The 22083-nt window shown below is 46.2% G+C and overlaps 1 protein-coding gene across 4 annotated transcripts in view; it reads right to left on the bottom strand.

Annotated features, from left to right (window-relative positions):
• Positions 1–22083, bottom strand: part of BCL2L11 (BCL2 like 11) — a 32240-nt gene that overhangs the window by 7037 nt on the left and 3120 nt on the right. For 3 of the 4 annotated variants that reach the window (XM_080931681.1, XM_080931682.1, XM_080931684.1), the window contains one exon: positions 3872–3981. In XM_080931681.1, the coding sequence (XP_080787807.1) occupies positions 3872–3981 (110 nt within the window). Of the gene's footprint in view, positions 1–3870; positions 3982–22083 lie in introns of those variants that run through there. The other variant, XM_080931683.1, reaches the window with a different exon arrangement.

Below are 22083 nucleotides of genomic sequence, written 5' to 3'. Positions count from 1 at the left end.
ACACCACCTTCCCTCTATGGTCAGCAGCAGTCACCGCACACCTCTGGGTGGACAGAAGTAAGGACAGCTTGCCTCTGCAAGTATTCCTACCGAAGCGTAAAGCCTAACTCTTAACCCATGGAAACACCAGGTACAAGAAATACAGCGAGTCTTTAGATCCCCCACAAGTGTCACCTCTCCAAAGACAGAGGAGTTACCAGGGCCAAGGTGCTTCTTAATTCAATGCATTGGTTTAGGCTGGGTCTTGAATCACTTTTCCCCTCCCCTAACTTCCAGCTAAAAGGGACATTTTAGGACAGAGGAGAAGTTTAGGTCTGCAGTCCAAGACAGAAGGGGGACACTGCCCATTTGCTGATTATGACTGTAACATGTGGTGATATGCACGTATAAAAGGATGTTCATACGCTCAGGAGGCACACACTGCAGTATTAATAAGGGGTGTGGGGGTCTCATGAGAGTCCCCCATGCACACCTGCGTGTCAGGTAGGCTTGTCCTTGTTCAGATCTTGCTTAGGTGACCATACTGAGACTTCCCGGATATAGCTTCCCTGCTCTACACAGATGACATAATCTCTCGGCCAACGTTCCTGCGATTGCTTCCCCATCACCTTGTGAATGCGTGCGTCAGTTATAGCGAGCACATGGGATTGGGTGAGTAGGGAGGTGGGGGAGGGGGACATGGAGAGAACACACACACAGAAGGCACACGTGACGAGACATCCTGGGGCGTGCGGAGGCGACCTGTTAACAACGTTCTCTGAATGTTTCTCGAAGTTTTTCCGAAATGAAAAGCTGCCCCTAAATCCCCAGGATATAGAGCATTCGTGCTCCTAGCCACAGCTGCTGCAGTGCCGCTCTGGGAGTCCAGCCGTCACAGTGCACGGGCCTGGGCATTCACTTCTGACCTGCTGTCTCTGCTAGCACAGGTTCAGCCTCCTCAGCTCCATCTCACGCTGCCCCACTGTTCTTAAATGGACTAAGCATACAGCTACAAAAGAGTGTCTCTAATTCCCTAACCGGTAACTCGGGATTCCGAGAGGTTAGCGGCAATACAGGCTAACAACCCTGCAGAGATAACAGCCCCGCTGCAGACATTAAGACTTTTAGAGGCTTCGGTGAATCCTTTCAAGTAGGTGAAGGATGGGCAGGTAGCAGCTCCGCAGTGGGTCATCTGAAGCCATTATTCTCTCACTTCCTGCATGGCTTCCTGTCCCCAGTGTTCAACAAAGGACCAAGGTGATGACAAACAGTGGCTGCTCATCTAACTAGCAAGGCTGGTGGCTATGGCTTCGGGGGGGGGGGTCACTGTGTTCTGTATTTCAGTGTCTGACATTTTGAACTGGCTGCTGATACTTACCGTCATCTGGAGAACATTTGCCTTCATTGTAGAGGAATTAGGGTCTAGTCTACAATGTATCTCTTTCCCTTAGCCTACTGAGGAAGCTGAAGTCCTTTATTAGTGACCGCACTTCAGCAATGGGTTAAGATATGCTAAGGCTTGGCAAGATGGTTCAGCTAGTAAAAACACCCTGACCCAGGACCTTCATGGTCCGAGTTAGATCCCCGAGGCCCACATAAAGACACTGGACGTGGTGGTATGTGCGTCTGTAATCCCAGGACTGGTGAGACAGACGACAAAGGACCGAGACTTGCCGAGAAGTTCGCAGGTCTGCTAGTTTGAAGCAGAGAATTCCCACAAGTTATTCTCTGACCTCTAAGCATGCACAGTAGCCTGCAAATGTACACACACACACACACACACACAGACAGAGAGAGAGAGAGAGAGAGAGAGAGAGAGAGAGAGAGAAAGGGAGAATAAAAAATACAAAATAAAGTATATAATCTTGAAAACTAGTACGGTATTTATTTTCATTTATTGTATTGGATGGGAGATAACGATGTAGCTTCTCATTTAAAAAAAAAGAAAAAAACCAAAAGACAAAAAACTGATATGACCATCACAAAATGCATGCGTAAGCTCAAAACTATCAAATAAGGTCCAGAAGAAATCAGGAGGCAGACCACATACAGCCCATCCTTCATAAGGCAAGCTGAGTTAATGAACCTGGGGCAGTCCATTATTTCATCTGCACGGAACTTGAATCGCTCATCACCAAGAAACCCGTCCCGAGGGCCAGCCATAGAATGTGTCTACACTCTTTCTAGCCACTCCTCATCATTCCTCACAGTCCCCAGGGAGCTGCGCTAGCCATCATTCCCACTGGGAATCCCTCCTAGTCCTCTGTCCTTACCTTATGGTTTAAATGAAACGTGTACAAAATTTCCATCAACACGCCTGGTTCTGCAGACAAAGGCTTTGATACAACCGGAGTGGGGTGTTGTGCCAGCTCACCTCAGTGTACAAGTCCCAACAGTACAAAGACCTGCCCACAGCTGCGTCCCTCCTGAGGCATACCCAACCCACCAGGTCCAGTCCTGAGGGCATTTACAGTGTTCTAAGACAGACACAGCATCTCAGCCAGTTCATGCCTACACTTACACCTCTCCACGTTCATCAAAAATGCCATATCCTCCTGGACTCTGGCCTCAACTCCAGCCCAAGACTCAAATGTAGCCCCTTACTTTCTTCAACAGTCACATGTCCCCAACTCCTGCCCTCAACAGAAGGACCAGGTTCCCAAACAGACTATGACATCATACAGTCAACCAGCTCGGTCACCAATAGAAGCACTAAAATCTCTTTAAAGAAACCGAGGCAGATGGATTAGTAGATTTAGCGGTGAATTATAAAATTAACCAACCTTGCAAAAAAAAACAACCCAACAACAATAAAAAACCCACACAAACAACAAACAAATAAACCCTGTCATTTTGGACCTAGACTAAGAAGGAATTTATAATCTGTGAAGTGGTTCACATCAGGGGGAGGAGGCCAAGCCTGAAAAATTTTGTGAAATCAGTTTCACAAAAAAATTCCTCATTCTCCTCATCAACACGACAGGTCCCACGTAGGACAGAATCGGGACGATAGCACACACACATGTCCCCCAACACGCCCTACAGAAAAGCTGAGATCGTTCTCGGGATCCAGGACTCCCTGATAGATTTGCTACTCCAAAAGGAACAAGACTCCTCGAGCAGTTCGTGGGGGGACACCCACTTACTTTAGCCTGGTGGCTGCATAGGAGATGTCTTTGTAAAGACAGAAACATCTCAGGATGCCATGACTGGCATCCCTCCTGAGAGAGGAGAGGTTACATTTGAATGAATTTGAAAAGGAGTCCGTTATCTCCGCTTGTTAACTGGTCACCCACTCACAACAGTCCTGTACCTCAAAAGTCTTTCACAGGAAGCAGGACCTCAAACAGACAAATGTCTTCATCCCATCGGGAAGGCATCAAAATTGTCTTTAAACACACAGCTTCTGAAGATGCCGAACCCGTTGTTGACGTTATTATCTAAATCAAGAATACACCTGAGATATGTATGGGACAGCCAGCTACCGTTATCTAGGCATTACTAGGTTCACATCACAGGCTGTTGATTACTGACTGGTCTCCTAAACACAGTTCAATAACCAAACCTGGCTGCGAGCCCCAGCTAAGAGACCACAGAATCTAATGGCTCTGCCTCCGCAGAGAAACACCTTACACGAACTGAAGACCATGTGCCCATATTTACATGGAACTATTTCATGTGTATAAGTAACCTTTTAAAGAAATTTTTAAGCACTAATATGTTGGGATCTCTTGCACATAAAACACCTCTTGCAACCTCACATTGTGCCTTAGTTAAAGCCAAACCCTTAGATGCATCAGGAGCAGAAGTTGGGAGAGAGATAACGTAAGGTCTGGAAGTAGGCCATGTCTCCTCAGGCCCATTTGCTATGGGGATGGGAAGAAGTCCTTACCCTCCTTGTGTACGTTTCGTTGAACTCGTCCCCGATCCGCCGCAGTTCCTGTGCAATCCGGATCTCTGGGCGCATATCTTCAGGTTCCTCCTGAGACTGCCTTATGGAAGCTGTGTGGGAACAAAAAAAGCAGACATCATGCCAAGGTCCGCAGCACTTAGAACATCACACGCCAGTTTCCAGGAACACGCCAACCTCATACACTCTTGTCTTCTGGAAGCTCCCTGGCCTCGGGGACGCTCAACCCTGTGTTCAGAACTGTGAAAAGCAGTGTAATTTTAGGAGCTGCCCTAGTTAGCTATGTCCTGTGGCTGTGATAAAGCACTAAACGAGATCAACTTAAGGAGAAGGAGATTATTTGGCTCACACAGGTGATCACAGTCCATCGTCTATGAGATGTCAGGTAGGACACACAAGGGATGCAGGAACAAGGAGATACAAGAGGCAGTAGGCAGGACCGCCGCTGACTGTCTGGCTTGTCATAGTCTGTTTGCTCAGCTTGCTTTCCTATACAACCCAGGACCGCCTGCCCCAGTGGCCTGCAGTGAGCTCAGCCTTTTCACAGCCATCCTTTACCAAGGAAACACCCCCACAGATTTACCTACAGGCAACCTGATGGAGGACATTCCTCAATTAAGATCCCCTCTTGCTAGACGACTCTAGTTTGTGCCAAGCCGATGGGCCAGACAAAAGAGAACCGGCAGTCAGCATGTACGAGGTAACAAGAGTGACGTCAAGAATTGGAGACCCTGGCCCAGCCGCACATACTCATATTTCAGTGAAGATCACTGAAGAAACACAGCGGGGACGGGTGCAAAGGCTTAGTAGGTAAGGCGCTTGCTGCCAAGCCTGACAACTCTGAGTCTGATCCCCAGAACCCACCTGCCGAGAGCAAAACTGACTCTCACTGATTTCTTCATTTAAGTATTATTATTATATTGTGTGTATGTGTGAAGACAGTTTGCATGAGCTCCTAAGGTTCATTCCTAGAACTACACTAGAAAAAAAATACACACACACACACAAAAAATCAGAGAACAAGAAATTTTAATTTCTCAGGGAAATACCCACTTTTGGTCTTAGAACAAGGTATAAATTCCTAGGAAAAAAATTCAAACCTGATGAAATGTTTGTCCCTTCCAAATCAGAGTAAGGAGAAATCTGAGATGCCTGGAAAGTGGATGTCCACAGGCCCAGAGCTCATCCAAATGGGAGCATGACTGCAGGGTCTGACTGAATATTAACTAAGTCAACGAAGAGATACTCATGTCTGCAAATATCACACGCAGGGAAGAAACGTTTTGGGTTCGGGAGTAAAGGTATTTTTGAGGAGGGAAAAAGATTGGATCGGGGCAGGTGATAAGAGGCAGGTGTATCTGGGAGCCTGAGGCCAGCCTGGTCTAGTAAGATCCTGTCCTCCCATTCCCCGCCCCCACACCAAACCATGACTATGGAAGTTAATGCTATACACTGCAAGAGCACATTGCTTAATGACACACCCTGGGCTTCCATTTACTTCTCTCAGTTTGAGAGCACACAAGAAACTTAAAACTAAATTCCTCATTCAGCAAAGTAGAAAAAAAAACCTATTGTTTATAAAAACATTAAATCTTGCTGTTTTTTTTTAATTTGTAAAAAAAAAAAAAATTCATAAACTGCAGACCCACAACGATACTTAAGTATATACGAGTGAACACTTCAAGACTTAGCCAATTCTTTTCAAAATGCTTGTCACATCTTCCCTGATTAAGGGCTACATTGAGAGAGGAGGGGCGGGGAGGGGAAAAGGAGAGGGAGGGGAGGGAAAAAAACAATATCAAGAACAAAAGAAGTAGATATACCCTAAGGCCTCAGTGAGGGGGAGATCTATGCTCCATTAAAGCTCCCTACTCTCTGAGTACCAGAGGGGACGTTGCCACAGGAAGGATTAGTGGAGACAGAGGGTCTCATGGAGGAATTAAAATTTTAGGCTAAATCAGAGCAGGCAGTCACATCCAGTCACAAAAGGCCGTACTTTTCCTATGTATCACTATTAAGTTTAAATAACTGGTAAAAACAAAACAAAACGAAACAAAGTTTGACACCACACCAGGTGAAGCAAGCCCTCAGTCCCATGTCTCTTCCTGGGTTCTCAGCTCCTGGCAAATCGCCACCTCGCTGTGTATAGCCCAGGCCTCTCTCAACCCTCCTGTCTCGCCGTCCTACATGCTGGATGACAAGCATGTACCAGTCGGGTCATGACTAGTGGTTGTACAGTACGGACCGTCAAGCATTCTCTTAGGGGACCCTTCTGTTCTGTCCTTACGGGGGTGCACACCCATTATTTACACAGCTGAGCAGGCCAGGGAGGTACCACACCACCATGACAAGTCCCATCACCCAATTTTCCCACCTTCACAGTTCACTATTTCTCCCCCAAACACACCGAAGAGAGACATCTAACTTCACCTCTGGGGTTGGAAGCAAAGAAAAGCCAAATACTAAAAGACAATGGGTGAAAAAGTGGATCAAAGCTGATGGCCTGACCCAAGTCGCTGACTGACTTACCCATTGTTTACAGTCTGACAAGATTCAGCGACATACTCAACAAATGTCTGTGAAGCCGTGTTCTAGGAGAGAATGAGGTCCACAGAGCCAAAGTTCTTGAAGAAAAGTACAGGCTACACATTTCTACCTCCCCCACCCCCCGGCCTCTACCTTCTCTGAGACAAGGTTTAGTGTAGCCCAGGTTGGCCTCCTATTTGCTATGTAGCCCAGGCTGACACTGAGCTCCTGATGCTTCGCTTCCACTTTGCAAGTGCTGGGATTACAGGTGTGTCTCTGCTGCCTGGACTCGGATACTTACCGCATGGCTGACACTTTTGCGGTCTGTTTACAAAAAAAAAAGGAAACCTTCAGTAGAGAATTGCTTTTGCTCTCAGCAACCCATTCTGAGCTCTGAGGAAGCTTGTCTTCTTTGGGCTGCCCAATCTTCGTTGCTGGCAAGGGACATTTGGGGATGGCTCTACTCCGTTTTATTGATCGGACACTCTTTTGTGGCAGCTTGGCCTTTCCTACGCATCTCATGTCTGGAGCTACGTTGTTCTTCATGTACAGAGAAAATTGTGCTTTAATAAGCATCACCATCTTCTGTCATTGTTACACAAAACAGTGCCTATTCCATTATGCCCTCCACACTGTAAGAGTCCTTCTTCATTCTGGCTAACCTATCCCTCACATGTCCACTTCACAAGGTGCTTTGACTCACGCTTGGCTGGGAACTCCAAACTCCAAACACCGCTGAAGGAGCTATCCTGGGTCACAACTTGACTTATCAAAACTAGCACTTAGCAAGCACACCGGCTGCCAGCAGCTATGGATCTCTGGTGGCCAAACTCAACTTGTTTGGAGATAAATGCCCTGTTGTTTGGGGAGATAAGCAGACAGCCTGTTTCTCCCATTTTAAAAAAAAAAAGTTTAATGGCTGTTAGTACAAGTAGGTACACAGATATAAACAGATCTCCGCAGCTCAGGAGGAGGCTTAGGGTGGGAGGGATGGAGGTGAGCTAAGGTCCACAAACCAGATCTTAAAAAACACTGAACAGAGGTCCAGAAACAGTGCTAAGCCTGCGGCCCTGGTCTGTGTTGGTGGTGTCAGGACAGTCTATTAACCCAAGATAATGTAACGATCAGGCTTAGCCTAAACTGTAATTGTCTGGCAATAGCTCTGGGTTACCAAGAGGCCGCCAGCTGTACTTAGGTGTAATTTTTAAAAGCTGTTACAGAACAGTATTATCCAGTATAAACACGACTTGCAGAGGAGGCTGCTATATTTTGAGATACTCTTAACATTCTGCCCAGTCCCTGGCTGAGCTGGAACTAGCTATAAAGATTAAGTTGGCCTCAAACTTAGCCCTACCTGCCCTCACCTCCTGGGTGCTGGGATTAAAGGTACACACCATCATACCTGGCTGGTGTTTTATTCTTAAGGATCAAGAATATTTATTTCTCTCTGTAATATTAGAGGTCCCAAGGCCTCTAGTATGTATGATAGGAAAGGAGAGCCACGGGCTCCAGGATAGTTGTGTTTTAATTAAAAATAAATTTTTGTATATATAGTTATTTTGCCTGCATAGACTTACGTGCATGCCATGTGGATGCTGGAAATCAAACCTAAGTCTTCTTCAAGAACAGCCGGTGCTCTTAACCTCTGAGCCATCTCTCTGACCCTCTTGCTTGTTTTTTTTTTTTTTTTTTTTTTAATTTTTAGGTCCAAATACTATTTCTCTGATTTAAACTGAAAATTAAGACTAGTACCTACTCCACAGGGTACAGGTGATATGCACACAGTAGTTATGCACCAAGTTATACACTACGATTAACTGTACACTTTCAAAAGATCGGCATGTTTGGCTATGTGCAATGTGTTTCCGTTGGTGTGTGTAAAGTCCAGAAGAGTGAGCGACTGTCATTCTCCATCGCTCTCTGCCTAATACTTTTTGAGGCAGGGTCTCTCTCTGACCCCAGGGCTCACATTTTCCTCCATTATGCTAAAGTCAGCATCGACCTCATCAATCCTGCTTCTGCCTGTACTCTGAGCTGCAGTCACAGGTACGTGGGCAGATGCCTGGATTAGTACTTGGGGCACTGGGATCCGAACTCCAGTCTTCATGATTTTGTACCAAGTGTTCTTAGCCAGGGAGCCATCTCCCTTCAGCCACCATACACTAAGTTTATACAATAAAAATTCTAATGAGGGTATTTTATAAGGCGTCCTCTTCCTCTGTTACTTAAGGGATACAGGTTGTAACTTGTATGGCACACTGTTTGAATGAAATCTTCAAACATTATTTCTCGGGTGACAAACTATTTTCTTTGGGGGTACAGGGATGGGGTGTCAGGAAGCTTTCCACTGAGTCCCCAAACAGTCTAATGCTAGTGAGCGCAATAACTGGTCCTGTCCCATGTGTGAACAAGCAGAGCAAAGCATGAGGTCCTCTACAGTGAGACTGTCACTCCCAACACCACGTGACTTGGTCTCCTTTCACAGCCACCCCAAGCACAGACGACCTCAGTCTACAGGCATCCCAGCTGTCCATCTTCTGAAGGTGCGCCTGGAGCCCGTGGGGGCTGGGGACACAATGTTCTGAAACCAGGCCGCCCCACCTTCCTGACTCCTGTCACTCTGTCCTGCATGCACCCACTTACCTCCCCCCACCCCAGTCAGCCCGCCAAAAAGGTAACGCAGTCTTTCTGATGGTCAAGAACCACCTTAAAACAAATGTTTTATTCTGTTCCTAGTGATGAGCCCGAGAACCCTAAGTGTGCACGAGAAAGCTGTCCACAACAGCTTTTCTAAGCAGGTGAGCAAAGCTTTTAAACCAATGAGGAAATCCTGCACACACCTAAAAGTCCTTCAAAGGGGGAAACTCTTCAGTCCAGCTTTTCGCTTCAGAACGTAGTTTCAGTATGTAAGAAACATTTCATTCCCTGACCTTGGCATGAGTGTGTGTGCACCCACACACATGTATACACACACATACCCCAAGCAGATGAAGCAGAGTGCTTGAGACCACAGACACATTGTGACACTATGACTTGCAGCAAGGCTCCAACCCTGCAGGCCACTAGACTGCACCAGAGGGGACTTCCCAGTCCCACGTTTCTTCCTCCTCACTATTAACAAATGTCATTATCAAAACTTTCTTATGCGCTGGTCAGACACATGCAGCTTTGCCAAGTGTCCTTGCCCACTGAGTTCAGACTTCAAAACTTGTATCAGTAACATGATTTCCGATGGCACCAAACCAATTCATTTTTCAGTGCAGGAGCGGGGGGGGGGGGGGTGGGTGGGGGGGGAGGGAAGGAGGACATTCCTGATGCCAAAGGACCTCAGAGATGCAAGATGTGGGTCACCTACTTGGCTAACAGTTTTCCAAACCATGAGGTAATACAAGGTATCTGCAAAGCTATTAATGTCACCGGGAAGTGGTTGTGAGCGAGCTGAGACTTTGTTGCAGTGAGCAGCAATAGATTCAAAGCATCATGGTCACATTGTGACATTCCCAGCCATCCTGCCAGTGTCCTTGCCTGCAAACAGCACAGTGAAACAATGCGAGCACAAATCCTAGCACACTGACTTGCAGTCTCAGTCTGGGAGGGGGCTAGCTCAGTCTCCACAACTAGGGGGCAGCTAGGAGGCAGAAAGTGCAGCAGTAACAGGAGCCAATTCAAAATCTGCAGGAGAATATTGAAACCTAGATGGTCAGCGATCCCCAAAGAGTAGATGTGGAAGTAACCGGCATGAATTAAACCAAATAAATATTCAACTCAGAGCAGAGAAAGGATTTCCTGATGTTCAAGTAGACATGGAATGTGTGACATCGAACTGTTGATTGTTTCAAACACACAGCACAACACAACACACCGACAGTCAAGAGCAATCACTCCATGGTCTGTATGAAGAAAGAAACTACCTCAGGGCTGTCTATCTCTGTCCCCGAGGAAGCTGAGGGGACCACCCACATCTATAAAGGTCCCTACAAAGAACCACTTCCTTGTGGACTCATACCAGCTACAAAATAATTCCCAAATAAATACTTCAAATATGGTGGGGTGGGTGGGCAAATGCCTACAAGCGACCACTTTGATGTTCAGTGTTCAGTGGGGCAAAAAAAAAAAAAAAAAAAATCCTGGGATGCTGGTTTAATACAATAATCTGCTTACTTAAATATCTCCAGAAATAATCTCTATTTAGACATACCCACAGAAGGAATGAAGCAACCAGCTAGTGTGCTCAGGCAGCTTTCAAAGCCACCTTAAAGGGGCCAAGTTGTCCTGTCTCTTCCCAGTCAGCCAAAGGCAATGAGATCACTGTTGCCACCACAGTGAGGGGACACACGCACACTGTCACCAAAAGCTCCTTTAAAAAAGTGTACTCAGAAATACCCAGAAACCAGTCAGTCTCTCCCCCACATCATTGTATTTCTTGATAGACAAATTCAGCAGTCCCACTCAATGAAAATGAAAGCTATCAGAAATAAAAATGCAGAGGTCTACGGGAAGAGGCCACGGTCAGTTAAATGGCTGATGTGCAGGCGAGGCTAGATCCTTAGCACCCAGGATGGGGAGGTGGAGACAGGAGGATTCTCCAGGGCTCACTGGCTAACCAGCCTAGTGGAATCTGTGACCTTCAGGTTAGTGAGACATCCCTGTTTCAAGGTCTAAGGCTCAGATGAATTGAGAAAAACACTCAACACCTCTGGTCTCTGCAACATCTGCATGTCAACTTACACACACACACACACACACACACACACACACACACACACACACACACACACACGACACACATATACCATACCACAAACAGGTACACATACAAATAACATACAAATAAAAGTAAAGAAGGGAAAGACACAAAAATAAACAGCATGCGGCAGCCTAAGAGCTCAAGTTTGCCTCATTCTGTTTTCCTCTGGTGCACATTTATGTCAAGCCTGAGTTGTCACATGAATTCAAGCCGGCGCCTTAGAAACAGCTGCTAGAATAAAATGCTCAATAATGAAGTGCGCGACCCAAAGCCAGAGCTTTTCCACTCGCTCTTCCGGCGTATCCTCCCAGCTGCCGTCCTGTACCCCTGAGCTAATAGGTCGTAGGCGGCCGCTTTCATCCCTTTCCAGCCGGACGGCTTGCAAACCCTAGTCCCAGAGGCTGAAGCTGGACAGAGATGTGGAAACCAGTATTCACCAAGGTCTGTTTCGTACAACAAAGTTCAAACCGAGAGGCAACTAAGATCCAGGGCCTTCCGTTCATTCCATTGCTCGTCAGAAGGCCTCCTTATCACTTCCATCTGAGCTGTCTCCCTAACACACTAAGAGATTTATAAACCAGGGAGGCTATGTCGGAAGGGCCCACGTGCAGAGACATCTCAGTCCCAGGAGAAGCACGGGTGGGAGGCAGGGCTGGGGGCCTGTTGCTGACCGGCTACCTGTTTTCTTGGCTTTTTTGCTAACTTCCAGGGTCAGATGTCTTGTTCCCAAAGCACCACAGAGCTCTTTGGGGAACTGAAATCCTCCCTCCTAATCCTCCCCCTCGATCATGATTCTCTACCCCTAGGGCTATAAGACAACCGATAATAATCCCTCTCAACCACCACCTCTTTTGCTATTATTATGGATTTTACTGATTTTTATTTTATGCACATGGGTGTGTATACATAAGAAACGTCTGATTGGCTGTCGGTGCACCATGTGCATGTGGTAGAGAAAAACGGGCATCGAACGTTCTGGAACTGCAGCTGGCTGATTTGGGAGCCACAACATGGGTACTGGGAACTAAACTCCAGGTCCTCTGCAAGAGCAGCCAGTGCCCTGAATCACTGGACTCGGTCTCGTCCGGCATATTACCTCTCTTTTTAATAAACAAAGCTGCCACACTTCCCAAACCTGATGCTAAGCCAGTTCGTCTCATCAACACGCCCTGGGAGGTTCGTACCACCGTTAAGATTGGTGCCTCCTCTCATACTGAGCTCCTGACTTTACATGTGGCAGCATTTCCCACTCGGTGGTCATGGCAGGACGCTCCTGTGTCTTTGGACACAGTCTCTGGAGAGCTCCATCTCTGCTCACAGCTATTGTTTATGTTCAGAAGGTTACAGGGATCCGACTGTGCACCTTACTTGAATAAGCAAAAATAACGTCACAACTCAATACACTGGGGTCGAACGAAGTCCAACCCTGTACTTGATTTAGTACAAAAACCTAAAACCAATATTTTGTCCTATTCAGATAGCACATGTCACGATTTACTTCATTAATCAAAAGACCCATGTAGGGACCTTAAACACAAGGACTGGAGATGTAGCACAGGGGGAAAACTCCTAATCTAGTGAGCATAAAACCCTCGGTTCCACCCCCTGTACCACAAGGATGGCCGGACTGGAGACAGCTCAGTGGTAGGATGGAGACCTGTCCACCGGCCTGAGTGCCGCCTGGGGTTGAGATCCTAGCTGGTAGCTCACACAGACAACCCCAAACATTAGGAAAGCCTGGACTACAGGGTGTGTTTGAGGCTAACCTGAGTTACCTATGTAAAAGTCTAACCCCAAGATAAATATCCACCCTATATACATCAACTCACTTAAAGAAATAACGTAAAATCCGGAAGTTACTACTTTTTGGTAACTATAAATCACTTCTAGACAAAAATCGTATTTGGCCAAGGGTGATTCACAATATGAAATAAAGACCTCCTGGGTTTTCAGAGTTTTAACTACAGCTTCCTGTATGTAACTTAAAACCAGTGGCAGAAAACAAGCCATAATAGTTTCTCCCTAAATTCATGTAAGGCTTCAAACATGTTTTTATCCCGGTGACAACAGAGACCAGGACACCGGCTAACACAAGGGCAAAACCAGCATCTGCAAGTCACCCCGTAGCTCTTTTTTTTTTTCCTAATGAAAGCCTTAGTTACAAACTTAGCATTTATAATAGTCATATACAAACTGAAGCAGTAATTCAACACAGATGTGCGGTCGTCGCGGGTAACTCGCCGTGAGGACAGAGACAACGAAAACTTCCCACTTACACACACAGGCAGCTGCTTCCTTTATACCCATCTTGTAGGAAGAGAATAAGCTCTTCTACCTCAATCCCAGACGCTGATTTGCATAATTGCAAAGACAATCATTGTGCTTGGACAGTGAATGGTTGAAATGTCTGTCTCAGCTGGGCTTTGAGACTCTTCCCCAGACAACCCCAAAAGCATATTAGACACATCCAGGCTGAAGGTGACATCTCTCCAAGAAGAGACACAGCCAGCCCTGTAACCACAAACAATGACGACGACGACGACAAGGTAGAAAGAATTAAACGCTGCTGTCAAAGAACGTGTGCCAATTCTTGTGGTGACGGAGGGAGTATAAAATTATTAGTCAGAGAGGTGAGAGCCAATTTCCTTCACCGCTGACCTGACGGGCCAACTTCAAGTGACGCTAGTCAGAGTGAGGTTGCAGAGAAACAGGCCAAACTGTACAAACGTAACATAACTGTGCTCCATGCCCCGCCCCCACACAGGTGACTTCTCAGTCGGAAAACAGCAGACTGAAATAAAGATCAAAGAGGGAAGTTTATACCTTAAGAGGTTCGTTCTGATTACAAATGCTACCTATGGTGACCGCAGGTGCAGGAAGACATACATGGAAAACGGCTGTCATCACTCTGAGTTTATGGTGACAGTCCCCTCATCTGTGCAAGTCCCTGACATGCCTCTCCACTTGCCCATAAAGACAGGGCAGACACAGCCGCTGGCAGCTTTTTGCACAAGACCCAAGCAAGACAGCTCAAAGACATTCTGGAAAAATCCCCAGTGTGATCGGGACACTGGAGAGTTGCTCTCTTGTGCTCCGACCACAGGAGTGGCCTCCACACACTCCTAAGTCAGGTGAGAGCTTCGGTTGCCTTTCATGATAACGGGGCTCCATGGGGTCACAGGCTAAAACTTTCCACCACTAGACTTCATTCATCACAGGAAGCGGGTGGACACAAAGTTAACCCTTAGCACTTACATTGTCTGGGCCAGGCTTTCAGCTGAGAACCCACAAAGCTAAAGCCCAGGTGTAAGTGGGAGACCGAGGCCACGGAGCTGCACATCATATAGGACATCACTGGTTCTTCCTGAATAGCCACCCTTTTCCTTAAGTCACTGAGCTGCTTCGACGGGTTCAGGATCTACACACTAGCTTAAGTTAAACCAAGGTTTGAGTTCTCACATAGACATATTAACGTCATATTCCTAATTCATCATCACTGTTTTGTGCTAAGAAATTTCTCAAGGATCCAAAAGAAGCCAACAAGAAACGAACCTCACTATTTGTGGGGTAGGGGGTAAAATCCAGAGCCTTGGACACATTGACAAGTGTTATCCCACCGAGCCCCAAGAAACTCCCTTGCATTTTCTCTAGCACAGTTCTGGCATAGGAACATAACAGTTAACACACTCTGTCATACACAGTATTCCCAAAGGTCAAACAGGTCCTTTTCCGTTTTAAGTGGCTGGACAGAGACAGTTCATTGGCTAGGAGCACTTGCTGCTCTGACTTCCAGAGGGCCCAGGTTGAGTTCCCAGAATGCACATCAGTCAGGCAGCTCACAGCTGTCCGTGCCTGCCATTTCTGGGGATCCAGTGCTCTCTTCTGGCTTCCTTGGGCACTTTATACAAGCAGGCGCACAGCAGGCACACACACACACACACACACACACACACACACACACACACACACCACCACCACCACCACCAACAACAACAACAACAAATTGTTTAAAACTCTCAAGCTTCTCATTTATTCCCAAATTCCTTATATTTAGATGTTTTAGGACTAAGAATGGGAAATTACACTCTGTACCTGAAAGTATAGTCTATTCTGAGAGGCTAGGGTGGGACTCAAGACAGTTGGCAGCTGAAAAACTTACTCACTATTCAACCTCTTTCAACTTTACATGGATACTCATCCTGAGCTAAAACGGTTTTCATTGTTTTTCAGTTTCCGCTTCAAACCTGCTTTCATTCCTCAGAGCTAAGCCCAATCAAACCAAGTAGACCATAGTGTGCAGAGGGCCAGGCAGCGGCACCAGTGACCACAAGGCAAAGTTTCATCATTAGACAACCTACTCCCTGGCTTTTACATGAAGAAAAGACAGAAAACCAAACACTCCATGCATGTGCGAATGTACACGCACACGAGCTGTGCCTCTAATTGGGCTGGCATCAACCGTGAGTCCCATAACATACACTAGCCAGAAGGACATGGGCTCAAAGAAAAGATGAGTGTTGCCGTCTCTTGTCCCACTGGTAGTGGCCCAAAGCAACAATGGGAGGAGCCAGCATTCCTTTATCATCAACATCACGGGTGTGGGGGGGGCAGGCCATAGCTCTCCTGGGAAACATGGGGTGCTGGTTTGGGGGAAAAGTCAGGGTTAGAGAAAGCAAAGTGAAGTCAGGGCTTCCCACAAGACACCAGGGACTTGAAGAGTCATCCTAAGTAACACTCACGGAAAAGAGGCCTCATAGACCTAGGTGCAGCTTGCCATGAAGTAGATGCTGTCTTATGTGAATGCTGGGCATCTTCCAGCACAGGAAAACCTCCCCTGGAAGGGGTTGGAACTTCCTATACCAACACTAAGCTAAGGATAGCTCATCACTTTGCAAGTTACAGGGGAAGGAAGCACCTTTTAAAGTCTTGACTGTTCAGACAACGGGCCTTCCAGTGATAAGAAGTGTACCCCTTGTTCTGAAAAGCTGTTCCAGAACACTGACCCGCAGGGGAAAGTGGTTCTCCGCCTCTATCTTGAGACTGTTCTTTTCAAAATACACATTTCTGAACTCTAGTCAAATTTCTGCCACAAATGGTCCGTCTCCAGCAGGTGGCCTAGGCTCAGCCCCAAGGCAGGCAGAGCCGGTGTGGGTAGGGTTTCCAGATGTCCCTCCACGGTCCAAAGGTTTGCCAAAAAAGCCAAGGTTCCTCTCACGGTGATGTTCAGGTCCACCGGCAGCAGGTTCAAACTCCCCACCCACTCAAGTGAGTTTCTAGAAAATATTTTCCTTTTGCTTGTTTACTCTGGAATCAGAGGGGTTCTGAATTACATACAGTGACATTTCCACTACCGCATGCTTCCCCGTGAGGAGGTTCTGGAAGGGCTGGTCTTTTCCACAGATGTCAGTAGAAAACACTGCACATCAGCCTTGTCTACAATCATCTGAGACACTTCCTGGGAGGCAAGGAGACGTGTTGAGTTCCTACTAGGTGATTCCTGTCTGCTGGGTTACTCTCAAACTCCTCCAGCACTTAGAGGATGCAAGTTTTCACTGGATGGACGACTCAAACAGACTTGCCAGACATGTTTCGGTCTTCCAGTCAGCAGAGGAGCAGCCAAGGTCCTGCCCAGACATTTCTGAGTTATTGTACAAGGCTGCAGAGAGGTCACCAAGGCAGGCAGCTGACAGGGTTCCATGGGCTGGAGGTGTTTTATTCTGACAGTATACACAGGGAGCCCTCAAAGGAGTCAATAAGGGTATCGTGTCCCTGGAAGACCTCCAGTACAGGCTACAGCTAGGTGCTGCTTCACCAGGGACAAGAGTGTAACAGCCAGTGAGTGCTACTCACACAAGCAAGACATGCATACCCGGTGACACACTGTTGCAAATCCCTGAAGCAAAGGTTACAGAGCCAAGTGTGCAGTAGACACTATTCTATTTGTCCAGGTGCTGTTTCTATTTTATTTCTTCCAGTAGTGGAAAGTCACACATCTGCATCTACTCCACTTACAGTTATTTAGGCACCGTTTCTTCTTCCTTTTAGGTCCAGCCAGGAACTTCTTTAAAACCAAACTTGCCATTAACAATTCTGTCATCTTTTAAAAGAACATGCCAGGGCATGTTCCTCAGGCTGTCACTGTTATTTTAGATTCATTCTCACCCCCCACCACTCTCCGTACACAGCCAGCACTGGCTGTACTGACAGATACCCTGCCATCTTTCTCCACCAGCACCTTTAATAAATGTCCCAAGGGGCATTACCTATTTTGAAATAAGACCTGGTTATCCACACATATAGGAAGCAACAGAGATCAGCCTGAGGCTAGGCCACTGTCACACAGGGCAAGTAAGAGCAATGACACTGTGGTTATTAAAAAGAGGACTGTGGCTAAATCTCTAACGTCTTTTTTTGAGAGATAGGGTTTCTGTGTATATAGTCCTGGTTGTCCAAGAACTCTCTCTGTAGAGCAGGCTGGCCTCAAATGCAGAGGTCCACCTGCTTCTTCCTCCTGGGATTAAAGGTGTGTACCACCACTCTCAGATTTCTTTCTAATGCTAGTCCATGTAGACAATAGCACAACACAAACAAGAGAGGTGACCTCTAAAACCCTGAGTTCTCTGTGGCCAAAGCCCATCATGGGAACGTTAATCTAAACTGATGTTCCATAGCCACTAAAGGGTCAGTATTAAAATGTGGGGTCTTCTGGGTGTGGCAAGTGACTTTAGAGACACCATCGCCTTTGCTCTCCCAGTGATGGCACCTTGGGGATGCTGCTGTTGAGCCAAGCGACTTTTCAGACATCAAATCTACCTTGACCTTAGATTCTCAATCTCTGGAGTTGTGAGCTACCACTGAGCTACGTAGCCTGGAATTGGCACAACACCCTAAACAGAATAGAAAAAACCGCCAACAAAAAAACCTAGCTAAAAGATACAGACCTGTTTCCCCCAAGGGAGGGCATCTCCATAGCCAGGCCTTCCTCTTTGAATATAAGAGAGCCCTAACATTGTTAGGAGAGCACAGGAAAATAGAAGTGGAGGGCTTCTGGGCTCTCGGCACCAGACACTGGGGCCGTTACCTAGTCTCACTGCCTTCACAGAGCCTAGGCTGTTTGCTCCAGAAGCCTCTACCCGGGACGTCCCAACAGATTGAAAGAGAGAGAATTCACCGACAACTGTTAGTTCCCACCAAGGGGCTCAGGGAAAGGATGTCCTAATATAGAAACCGACTGTAGCAACGGGAGCCCATTCAGTTTAAGGCATGGCCATTGGAGAGATATCTTCCAGCTCTCCCCACCCCCAACCAGGGAAGAGGGCGCTCTGATATCACCAGGAGACACTTCAGGCTGAGTGTCAAGTCTCTGTCTGGAAGAGGCATAGTGGTACATGTCTGTAATCTCAGCACCTGGTAGCCGGAGTCGAGAGAATCTGAAGATCAAGCACCAATCACATCTTTGTCTACACAGTTTGAAGTCACCCTGGACTATATGAGGCCCTGTCTCAAAAAAAAAAAAATTCTCAAAACTTAATACTGCTTTTCATAGTTGCTTTTGGAAATACAAGAGGGGGATTATTTCTCAACTCATTCAGGTCTTGATAGAGAAAGCAGAAAGCATTAACAGACACCTTTCAAGGCGTAAAAATAATAATAAAATATTCAATTCAGTCCGGCATTGTACACACTTATGTTTTGCCAAAATAGAATTTATCCCGGGCATATAAAGGCATTTAACAGTATTTAAACACTGTACTACACCATGCTAACAGAATCACCGCACAAACACTTCATTAAAACCTAACTCTGAAAATTCTCCAGAACTTAGGAGCTTGGTTAAAATTTCCTAATCTTTATTAACAAGTATCCCCAAATACCTATAGCTAATCTAATTACTCTTTAGACAGAAAGCTGACGATCCTTGGGACTTCCTTTATCACTTCTATCCAACAAGATTACAAAGCTCTAGACAGTGCAATAACGCAAGAAAAAGAAACGAGCCGTCCCCTATGTGCAGATGACCAGAGTGTCTATGGGGATGACCCAAGAAATTGGTTCATCTCCTCATGTAAATATGCTTGCATTGTTCCTGTGTCTATCTATAAGAGGGGCACATCCTCGGAGGTCAGAGGACACCTCCCGTGCCACCACAGATATGTGCTGTATGTGGGAGCGGAGTTCCATTCCCAACACTGTAAGAACAAAACACAACTCCGTGGACAGGCTCACAGATAGAGCTCCACGGGTTCCAATGTCTTCTGTTAACCACACACTGGCCTCTGCAGGATGTCCTGCCTTCCACAGGAAGCTCTCAATCTAAAGCAGGGGGGCCATCGCATAGGTGGCGTCGGGTGTAGAGATGATGAGATTCTGCTACGCCAGCCCTTGACGGCATTCACAAACACCGAAGAGTCCTTACCATCAGTATTCACCTGCTTTGCATTTTCAGGTTTACACTGACTACCCTTCAGACTGAGGATCAGTTGTCGTGAAAGACATGTGTAGCATAAAACACTAGAAAAGGCAGCCGGTGGGGGTGGGGGAAAGATAATCTGTCGTTCGCAAAGAAATGGTTTGGGAAGTCAGTCCTCCCAGAGTATATGGAGGCTAATAGCAAAATGATAGTTTCGCCACACTGACGTCCAAACAGTAAACAAAATGTTCACGCAGGATGTTTTCAAAACAATGAGGTATGGAGGAAGCTCTGCTGACATCTCTAATATAGTATCTGCTTGCCATGTAACTCCAAAGAGACCCTTTCTTTCCCAGTAAAGATAGACAAGTACTTAGGGTTCAGCCCTGTAGGAGAATTGGCCTCCATGGGGAAAGCTTTAGGTACAATCTCAACACATCAGTGGAGAGGGGGACATGGCTTTTTTCAGACACACCCTGTCTCCTACCACAACTTGCCAGTGGAGAAGAGGAGCCCTTGGCCTAAGCTGGACCCCATGCAGCCAATGGTTCATACCAACCATAAAGGCTCCTTTGTGAAAAATGGATTTTGCAATAACTTATCAAAAGCAGCATTGAAGATCTTAATGGTTGAGTAAAAATTATTAAACAAGTCCAAAAGATAAAGAGATCACCTCTTAGCTGAGCCTAAGTAGTCTACAGGCAGAAGTAAGATAGGGAGGGTGGTCAGAGACAGAAACTGAGTGTATTTAATAACCTCACATCTGGTTAAATCCTCGTATCCTGTTAGTAATTTCTGCCCCGTCCCAACTGAACATACCCTCCCCTCAAGCAAATCTCTGAAGAACTTACTCTTACAAACCTACTTTGGTGCATTAACTTTACACAAACCCCAGTCACTTGCTGTTTACACGCATGCATTAACCTTTAAGCTAGCATCTCCCAATCTACTGGAAGGTAGTGAACGCTTCGCAGGTATGACCGTTAACTCTGCCCAAGAACTCAGACTGTGATCTTTTAAAGCTCTGCATCAGTCAACTCGAATTGTGGCGAATTACACTGAAATTAGCTTCCTAAGTGGTATAGGACCCAAAACAAAACAACGGAGGCTCTCTTCCCATTAAAAAATACCAAGCTATCCACTACTCCTAGTTAACAGGAAAAGAGAAAATATTTCCCCCAGATTATCCCACCACCTGCAGAGACCATTACCAAAACTCACAGTATTAAGACTCTAATAGCTTCCAGAGGGTTTTTAAAATGCACAGGTTTCTAAGCACTTCTACCAGTGAGCTTTGTTAACTCGATGCATGCTGTAGAAGTATGCTTACACTGGGTGCACTTCGTGGTAAAACAGTAGCAAGAGCCCTGCTCAGAAGCTCTTCTGTAAGCTACAGCTAAAATAGTAGTAGACACAGACTTCCAGCTCCTTTCGGTTAGGAGGGCCCAACAGTCCTTGGAAGGGTTCATCTAGGAAATGTTCTGACACCACGAGAAAGTTCCTATATGTCATCTACAAGCCTGGCTAGTTGGACACATACCAAACTTGGTTGTGGATGATAAGGATCAAAAGATACAGTTTCTCTTTTGGTGGAGAGGCAACAGGGGGAGCCATCTCTTCCCTGGGGTGCAAGAGAATCCTGCATAGCCTGAGGCACAAGCTAAGAGGTCTTAAGAATCAAGACTACAGATGTCTCAGTCTGCCTAATGACAGAGACTAAAGGATCTCAAGTAGTTGTCAATGTTTAAAGGTTGAGATAGCTGACTTCAAAACCTCCATGCCTGGTTATGACGTGATGCAGAAACACTTGTACTGTAAGAACTCCTGTCTCCCTGGACATAATCAGGGGCAACTTTAATGCTTTCCAAAATGCCACTGCCCCCGTCAGCTGTTTCCCTATCAGTTGTACTAGGCATTACCATGAGATTTTTCTGCCACTCCTGGTTAAGATTCTCCAACTGATCTGGGAGGTGTTAAGGGGAGAAGTTGGGGAAGTGGACGAGTTTGATCAAATGTAATTTCATGCATGAAATCTCAAACCTAAGAATAGAGATTTTAAGAGATTCAACCACTGACTTTAGCTCCTGAAATAAAATCTACCAGGTAATCATCTCATCCATCCATATCAAACCCACTCCCTTGAAGCAAAAATGAGCTTAAAGGAGAACCGGGGCATAAATTCCTCTTCAGGGTTCTATGTTGGTTCTGCCGAGAACACACTTCACCATTGCAGAGACTGTCTTCAGAAATGATCAAGCTGTCCATCACTTTCTTTACATGCCCAGTGGCTCTTAAACCATTATATATATCTGACCGTGTTTCTTTCCAACACAATGGCATTAACACCAAGCTTAGTGGTTAAAACTAACCGCACCATAGTTATAAGCTTTGGCTAGAAGGCCACAGATTCAAACTTTGCAGCTCAAAGTTGGTGTCTGTCCATCCATAAATTCATGACACAAACTTTACAAGTTAAAAAAAAAAAAAATTGTTGAGATCTCCATACATCTT

The sequence above is a fragment of the Micromys minutus genome (genome assembly GCF_963924665.1).
Source record: "Micromys minutus genome assembly, chromosome: 17".
Taxonomy (NCBI): Eukaryota; Metazoa; Chordata; class Mammalia; order Rodentia; family Muridae; genus Micromys; species Micromys minutus.
The sequence above is the reverse complement of the archived record's forward strand: the minus strand, read 5'-3'. Positions and strand labels throughout refer to the sequence as shown.